Source organism: Pongo abelii, chromosome X (genome assembly GCF_028885655.2).
Source record: "Pongo abelii isolate AG06213 chromosome X, NHGRI_mPonAbe1-v2.0_pri, whole genome shotgun sequence".
Taxonomy (NCBI): Eukaryota; Metazoa; Chordata; class Mammalia; order Primates; family Hominidae; genus Pongo; species Pongo abelii.
This window is the reverse complement of record NC_072008.2, coordinates 141,908,846-141,918,047: the sequence shown is the minus strand read 5'-3', so window position 1 is coordinate 141,918,047 and position 9,202 is coordinate 141,908,846. Positions and strand designations below refer to the sequence as shown.

General features: G+C 41.7%; 1 protein-coding gene across 1 annotated transcript; it reads left to right on the top strand.

Annotated features, from left to right (window-relative positions):
• Positions 1–463: 463 nt before the first annotated feature.
• LOC100438002 (sarcoma antigen 1-like) lies at positions 464–8,687 on the top strand. Its single transcript, XM_054544198.1, is given in 10 exon segments — positions 464–765; positions 4,900–5,114; positions 5,366–5,506; positions 5,748–5,760; positions 5,762–5,886; positions 6,524–6,668; positions 6,916–7,052; positions 7,300–7,674; positions 8,045–8,138; positions 8,526–8,687. Coding segments are annotated over 10 exon segments (1,647 nt in total). The 3' UTR covers positions 8,626–8,687.
• Positions 8,688–9,202: the final 515 nt, after the last annotated feature.

Here is a 9,202-nt window from a genome sequence, read left to right as displayed (position 1 = left end):
ACAAGGAATGCATCTCATATCTCTCCCCTAGGAATAATGTGTGCAGTGGATTTCTGATAGACCCACAGCTAGTATCATACTGAATGATAGAGACCTTTCTTAAATGCTTTTACATTTTTTCTCATGAATAGGTTATTGCATTTTTAACATGGTTTATGCTTTAAATGTGATGATAACATACATTTCTTCTTTTTTTGTGCGTTAATATAGTGTGCCAGCCATGAACTTACTGGCGGTCAGGTACAAATTCACCCCATTCTTTTTGAGACAGGGTTTGGCTCTGTCGCCCAAGGTGGAGTGCAGTGGCACGATCTCGGCTCATGGCAACTTCTGCCTCCCAGGTTCAAGTGATCCTCCCACGTCAACTTTCTGAGTAGTTGGGGCCACAGGTGCGCGCCAACACGCCCAGCTAATTTTTGTGTTTTTCTTTTTCTTTTTGGTTGGTTGGCTGTTTTGTACAGCCATGGTCTGGCTATGTTACCCAGGCAATTTCATCCCGCTGTGTGAGAAAGTTCTGCGTTCCTCTCCCTGCGTAGCTGTGCAGTTGTTAAAGAAGGCCGACTGTAGAGGGCGCCAGAGTCAGAGAATGGGAGGGCTGTGCTTCCTGGTTCTCCTGGCTGGAGCCTACGGACTTGCAGAGTACAAGGCGTCACCTCGGGACTCTGGCACCCCCAACAGGTTCCCAGTGTTCAGCTGGGGCAGGACAAGTGGTGGCCAGCAGCTTCCCTTCCATCCCTCTTGGGCTGTATGGGATCTGTGCTTCTGGTGAGACAAGTCCCATGCACATCATTCGCAGGTGCCCTAGGCGGCACATTTCCCACAACTCTCAGAGGGCAGGTTTCTAGAAAGTTCAGCCAGTGGTGGAATTTTTGCTGCCATTTTGTGAGGTGCCGCCTCCGCTTCTCCGGCAAGGTCAGGACTTCAGAACTGTGAGTGGGGTGGTTTTTCTCTGGATGTTTTAATTTCGCCCCAGAAAGTGTCTTTTCTGGGCTGCACTGCATCAGGTGTTGGGTGTGTGGTACGGCTCCCTGAGTGATGTGGTTCCGCTCTGGAGACACCACCGTGGGTGCCTGTGTTAGCCGTGGGAGAGCATTTGCCTTGGGCACCTTGTCTCGGCTATGTTGTGGGGCCAGGGGGCTTTTCTTGGGGGCTCCCTCTCGATGACGTGAGGGACTTTTCCTGCTGAAATGACCTGAGCCCGGGGGTGGGGACCCTGCCTTGGTTCCCTTTGTCAGACTTGGGTTCAGGGTTGTTTCTTCCCCATTCAGTCACAGCCCTGAGTGGCGACTCTGCCTTGGGGACCCTGTCTGTGCTCAGGAGCTGGGGTGGGGGTGACTGTTCTCCAGATGCATGATCGTCGCCCTGTGGGGTTACTCTCCATCGGGGGCTTTATCTCAGCCCGAGAGGGACTCTTCCTTGGGTGCTGATGTTGGCCGTGGGGCACATTTGTCCTTGGATGTCGCTCGTTCTCAGCTAGGCTGTGTTCGCTTTTCTTTGGATCTGTTTATCCCTGATGGGAACGCTTACCGGATGCTTTCTCTTGGTGCTGGGTTTTAAAATAATATCTGTGGGTTCTCTCTCTCGGTGCCAGAGGAGGGTGGGATGCTGTTCTTTGGATTCTCTAAGCTTATGGTGGGACTCGGGGAGCTCTGTGTCAGCCATGAGGGAGGCCACCTGACCTTGGGAGTTCTGTCTCACCCTAGGGTGGGGTGCTTTTCCTCGGTTGGTTGATCTCAGTCCTGAAGGAGCTCTTCTTTGGGATTCTCTCTGACCTTTGGGCCATAGCCCTGGGTGTCTGTGTGGAAACCGGGGTCCAGAAATACTCGAAGGTTCCAGCTGTGCCACTTTCGCTCAATCGCTGTACAGTTACTCTTTCATTCCATTCAGCCACTCTGATGGGTGTGCAGTGATCTCTCTTTATGTCTACACTTGCATTTCTCTGCCAATTAATGAGATTGAGCACCATTTTTTTTAAAAAATTGTTTTTATTTATTGATTTTTGTCTGTCTTCTGAGACAGGGTCTCACTCTGTCGCCCAGGCTGGAGTGCAGTGGCATGGTCTTGGCTCACTGCAATCTCAACCTCCCGGGGCTCAATTGACTCTCTTCCCTCAGTCCGCCGAGTAGCTGGGACTACAAGCGCACGCCACCAAGCCCGGCTAATCTATGTATTTTTTAGTAGAGACGGGGTTTTACCAAGTTGCCCAAGCTGTTCTCCAACTCCCGGGCTCAAGTGATCCACCCCCTTGGCCTCCCAAAGTGCTGGGATCACAGGCGTGAGCCACTGCGCCCATCTATTTATTGATTTTTTTTTTGGAGTTTTTTTTATGTGTTTATTGGTCGTTTAACTACAGCTTTTCGGAAGTTCCTTTTCAGGTCTTTTCCCCCAAATTTTATTGAGATGTTTGTATTGTAAAAATGGGTTTGTGGTTTTCATATATTCTGGATTTCAGTTATACACCGGCATATATGTACATATAGACAAATATGTATACAATTTTAGTATCTTCTACAAATCTGTTTTGCTTTTACACTATCTTAATAATGTGTTTTAGATGAACAGATTCTCTTAATTTTATTCATCAGTGCTTATTTATGACTATTCCTTTTTATTATTTTAAGAAACATCTTTGCCTCACCCAATGCCATGATGATAATATTCTAAGTATTCTTCTAGATCTCCCATTCATCTCAAATAAATTTTCATGGAATGGAGTACAGTCAGAGTCCAGGTATATTTGAGGTGTTTATTAGCTATTTGAGTATGACTCTTATGAAGTGCATATTCAGCTTTTCCCCCCAGATTTTATTGAGATGTTTGCTTTTTAAAAATTGATTTGTAGTTCTGGATATATTCTGGATTCCACTCAGTTGTTGTCAGATGTACATACAGATGTATATATATGGGTGTGTGTGTGTGTGTGTAATTAATACATATTTACATGTATAACCTATACATATATACTGTATAATATGTAATCTACAAATATACTTTGCTTTTTCATTGTCTTAATAGTGTCTTTTGAGGAATAGAAGTTTTCCATTTAATTATGTGTAATTCAACAATTCATTCTTATTTATTTATTTATTTATTTTTGAGAGTCTTGCTCTTGTTGCCCAGGCTGGAGTGCAATGGCACGATCTCAGCTCACTGCAACCTCTGCCTCCCGTGTTCAAGCGATTCTCATGCCCCAGCCTCCCGATGAGCTGGGATTACAAGCACCCACCACCACGCCCAGCTAATTTTGTATTTTTACTAGAGACAGGGTTTCTCCATGTTGGTGAGGCTGGTCTCAAGCTCCTGACCTCAGGTGATCTGCCCACCTCAGCCTCCCAAAGTGCTGGGATTACAGGTGTGAGCCACCGCGCCCAGCAAACAATTCATTCTTTATGGTTAGTGATTTTTTATCCTTGTTAAAAACATCTTTGCCTATTCTATAGGCACTTGTGAAGATAATATCTTAAGTGTTTACTAGATTGTCTATCCATCTTCAGTAAAGTTTTTGGAGTGGGATGAGGTAAGATTCAAGGTTTGTATTTTCCCTGCATTTATCACATTTATCAAGTGCATTTATTAAAAGCACTGTCCTTTCCACAATGATTTCCAGGAGCTCTCCTGTGGTAAATCTATCTATTTTGTATTTCCAGATTGTTTCTGGCCTCTGTGTCCTCTTCCCTTGGTGTATTTGCCTGTCATTGCTCCAATATCACACTGTTTTAATCACTCTACCTTTATACTAAATCTCATATTTAATAGTGTATATCTACCAACTTACTTCTATTTCTTTTCTTTTTCTTTTTCTTTTCTTTTTTTTTTTTTTTTTTTGCAGATGGATTTTTGCTTTTGTTGCCCAGGCTGGAGTGCGATGGCGTGATCTCCATTCACTGCAAATTCGGACTCCCAGGTTCAAGCAATTCTCCTGCCTCAGCCTCCCGAGCAGCTGGGATTATAGGTGCCTGCCACCATGCCCGGCTAATTCTTATATTTTTAATAGAGATGGGGTTTCACCATGTTGGCTAGGCTGGTCTCGAACTCCTGACCTCGTGATCTGCCCGCCTCGGCCTCCCAAAGTGTTGGGATTACAGGAGTTAGCCACCGCGCCCGGCCACTTCTATTTCTTAAAGATTGTCTGGGGTTTTCCAAATCTTAAATGTCCATATACTTTTAAAAATAATTATCAGCTTGTCAATTTTCAGAATTTTTTTTACATGGTGGAATTTTAAATAAGATTGCTATGATCATTCTGGGAGAATTAAAAATAAAGCCTCTTAATAATGTCTTCCATTCCATGGAAAGAAGATTTTTTCTCCATTTACTGTAATCTTGAATTTCTCTCAGTGATGTTTTATAGTTTTTATGTAGTGCTGTAGCACATCATTGGATTTATTCCTAAATATTTTATGTTTTTGGTACTGTTATTAATGACATTTGAATTTTTTTTTTCAGTGTCACATCTACTCTTTTTTTTTCTTTTTTATTATTATTATACTTTAAGTTTTAGGGTACATGTGCACAACGTGCAGGTTTGTTACATATGTATACATGTGCCATGTTGGTGTGCTGCACTAGAAATACCATTTGACCCAGCCATCCCATTACTGGGTATATACCCAAAGGATTATAAATCATGCTGCTATAAAGACACATGCACACGTATGTTTATTGCGGCACTATTCACAATAGCAAAGACTTGGAACCAACTCAAATGTCCAACAATGATAGACTGGATTAAGAAAATGTGGCACATATACACCAGCGAACACTATGCAGACATTTGAAATTTGATATTCTATTTGTTGGTGTTATTTATAAAGAAATACCAGTGGTTTTTATAATATCTAGTAACTTGACTAAATTTGCTTATTAATCATAAAGATTTTATTCATTTACATTTTCTAGGGACAGAACAATATCATCTGTGAATAATGATGGTTTTATTTCTTTCCACATTTTAAACATATTATATTTTCCTGATGCTACTGCCACTCACAATGTCCCTGAAGATAAGATGCAAAATGGCCAACCAGTACCTGATAACGTCTTGTCAACAGTTCTCCCAAGGATCATTAATATGGAAGCAGATGGTATTTCATCCCTAAGTACCAGGGATCTGTGTATGTTTGCTTGTAAGTTGGATTGTCCTACTTGGTTTTCACATGCATGCATAGTGTCATCAAGGGAAAAATGTGGTTTGGTTGTACTTTCTTTTGTGAGCTCAATTTGAGTGGTCTCAGATCGCCACCTGGCACATCCTGTCTTTCTTTATGAAATAATTTCTTAGAAATTGAGCATCAGAGGGATATACCTGTGTGGGGTTGACATAATGCACTTATCTCAGAGCTCAACCTCTTCATTTGATTTCCAGATTCTACAGTCACTCACAATGGCTGTGAAGAGAAGATAAATAATGGACAGCCAGCACCTGATAACTTCTTGTCAACAATTACACCAGGGCTTATTAATCTGTCAGGAGCTGGTATTCCACCCCTGAGTACCAGGGATCAGTGTATGTTTGTTTACTAGTTATTTCTACTTGGTTTCCATGTGCGTGCAGCGTCATAAGTCGAAGAAGGTGGTTTTATCGTATTATCTTTCATGAGCTCAATTTGAGCGGTCACAGATGACCGCCTGGGGTATCCTTCTGCATTATGAGATAATGTCCTAAAAACTGAGCATGAGAGGGATACACTCGTGTTGTTGAAATAATGCACTTACCCCACAGCTTGACCTCTTGTTTTGGTTTCTAGATGCTACTGTCACTCAATGTCTATGAAGAGAAGATGGAAGATGGCCAACCAGCACCTGATAATGTCTTGTCAGCTAGTCCACCAGGGCTTATTAATATGGCAGGAGCTGGTATTCCAGCCATGAGTACCAACGACCTGTGTATGTTCACTTATGAGTTGGATTGTCATCCTTGGTTTCCATATGCATGCATAGTGTCATGAAGGGGAGAAAGTGGTTTTGTTTTATTAGCTTTTGTGAGCTCAACTTAAGGGTTTTTGAGATTGCCACCTGGCATGTCCTCCTGCTTTGTGCAACAACTTCTTAGAAACTGAGCATCAGAGGGATATACCGGTGGGGATGACATGATGCACTTTCCTCATAGCTCAACCTCTTCATTAGATTTGCAGATGCTACCATCACTCACAATGTCGGTGAAAAGACTATAAAAACAGCCAGTCAACACCTGATACCTTGCTGTCCCCTGTTACACCAGGGCTTATTAATTTGTCAGGAGCTGTTATTCCAGCCATGAGTCCCAGGGATCTGTGTAGGTCTGTTTACTAATTGTACTGTCCTACTTGGTTTCCATATGAATGCATAGTGTCATAAAGGGAAGAAGGTAGTTTTGTGGTATTATCTTTTGTGAGCTCAATTTGAGGTGTCTCAGATCATCACCTGGCATATCCTCTCCTGTTTTATGAAATAATTTCCTAGAAATATAACATCAGAGGGATATACCTGTCGGATTGACATAATGCACTTACCTCACAGCTCAACCTGTTCATTTGGTTTCCAGATGCTACCATCACTCACCATATCCGTGAAGAGAAGATACAAAAAGGCCAACCAGCACCTCATAACTTCTTGTCAGCTCTTTCATCAGGGTTTATTATTATGGCAGGAGCTGGTATTCCAGCTATGAGTACCATGGATCTGTACATGTTGGCTTTTAAGTGGTACTGTCCTAACTTTTTTCCATATGCATTCATAGTGTCATCAAGGGATGAAGGAGGCTTTGTAGTATTATCCTTTCTCCCCTTAATTTTAGGGCTATCTGATTGCCACCTGGTATATCCTAGTTCCTTAAGGGATAATTTCCTAGAACCTGAGCATCAGTGGGATATACCTGTGGGGTTGTCATTATGCATTTACCTCACAGATTAACGTCTTCATTTTATTTCCCGATGCCACCGCCACTCACAATGTCCATGAGGCGAAGAAGAAAAATGGCCAACAAGCACCTGATAACTCCTTGTCAACGGTTCCACCAGGGTGTATTAATTGGTCAGGAGCTGGTATTTCATCCAGGAGTACCAGGGATCTGTGTATGTTTATGTATTGGTTGTACTGTCCTACTTGGCTTCTATATGCATGCATAGTGTTGTACAGGGGAGAAGGCAGTTTTGTTGTATTGTCTTTCTTGAGCTTAGGATGAGGGGTCTTGGATTGCCACCTGGCATATCCTCCTGCTTTATGAGATAAGTTCCTAGAAACTGAGCATTAGAGGGATATACCTGTGGGGGTGACATAATGCACTTACCTCACAGCTTAACTTTTTCATTTGGATTCCAGATGCTACTGTCATTCACGACATCCAGGAGGAGGAGATGGAAAATGGTCAAACCCCTCCTGATGGCTTCCTGTCAAATTCTGCTCCACCAAAGCTTATAAATATGACAGGAGATCGTAGGGCACACAATGCATTGGATTCTTTCTCTTACGACTTCACTAGTCTCAGCAAAGATGAGCTGCTTTACAAACCTGATAGTAATGAATTTGTGGTAGGCATCAAGAACAACAGTGTCTCTGCAGGTGACCCACCAGTCACAGCAATGTCTTCGGTGGAAACTGTGCCAAATACACCACAAATGTCTCCTGCCATGGCAAAGAAAATTAATGATGATATAAAATATAAATTAATGAAAGAAGTTCGAAGGTTTGGGCGAAGTAAGTAGTGCAAGAATGTCTATCAGTGAAAACATGAGAAATGTCTCATTCTATGATTTAGAACAGAATTGAGCTGCCTCTTGAGCTCATTGTTTGGCCAAATTGGATCTGTATATGATTTAGCATGGCTTCTCTTTAATTTCACTGAAAATTTCTCATACATCTCCTTAAATCTTTTGTTTTCCTTTGTTAGTTTTCACAATGGTTTCCTTAGTAATATACAGGTGTTGTGATTTAAGCATTCAAAACACAAACACTATATAACATTGTAGTCTATGAAAAATGTATTCTGTGGTAGTCGATGCACTAAGGTTGAGGTCTATTTCATTTTCATAATTGGAGAAATAATAATGTTTTTAAATATCTTCAGATTATGAAAGAATTTTCATTTTGCTTGAAGAAGTACAAGGATCTATGAAAATCCAGAGACAATTTGTTGAATTTACCATCAAGGAAGCAGCAAGGTGGGTGCAAAAAGGAACTCTGCTATTGTTTCAAGCTCTTGCGCCCAATTTGGGACAGGGGCAGGAACAAATCATGCTTTGTTCTTTGTAATCCCTAGCCTTCAGTCATAGTTCATCCTATTTCCACAGGCATTTACGTTGACATTATCTTATTCTCACACTTTCTTCCAATGCCATGGAGCCTTCCAAATTTATCATAATCTGGAAGTATGCATGGGCCCTCAGTTGACTCACTTTGTATTTTTCTAGTTTGTATCATTCCATGAGGATGCATTTTCTATTTGCCTCTAGATTGTAAACACTATTTTGTATCCACTACTCACTCTTACATCTCATAGATGTCGTAGGTATCCTCTGGTTAATGGAATAATATCTCTTCAATTTCAGGTTTAAAAAAGTTGTCTTAATTCAGCAACTCAAGGAGATGCTTAAAGAAATAGATTCCCACTGCCATCTCAGAAAAGTTAAGTACATGAGAAAAAAGTAATTGCGCTTGTGCAAAGACCAAGGAGAAACAAGGACACACGCTGTAGGATGGAACAGGTTATTGCTGAGGGCTCCCTATAATTTTGAAGTGAAGAGAATTCTTTTCCAGAAGCTAAGAAAAAAAAAAGAGGGAGGTTTTAAAGTTTCATAAATCTCTGTTAGTAAAAGCTGTACTTTTGTTGTTTGTTTGTTGCTTTGTTCTTCTGCTTGAGGAGGGGGGTGAGTTAATAACTTAGCAAGGTATTTAGTATTACAGTCCTGATTTCTGCAGCAGCTCACATTGTTGTAGCTGGTATATATAACTGCCTTCTTTCACTACCCATTTCTCATTCCCTTTGCCCTGTGATAGCATGTCAGCTGGTCATGGTGCCTGGCCTGGCAGGATGACTGAAACTTTCATGACTGAACAGTCTGGACCATTAGATATCCTGCCTGCATAGGGTTGCTGTAATTTTTCATTAAGTGTAATCAAAAAGCATGGGAGGACTAAGAAGCTATCTAGACTGGTGTAGTGCAATTAATCCCCCTTTGGTCGTCAGGTTCATCACCGCCAGGCAGTAGATGATCCCCTCCTTTAC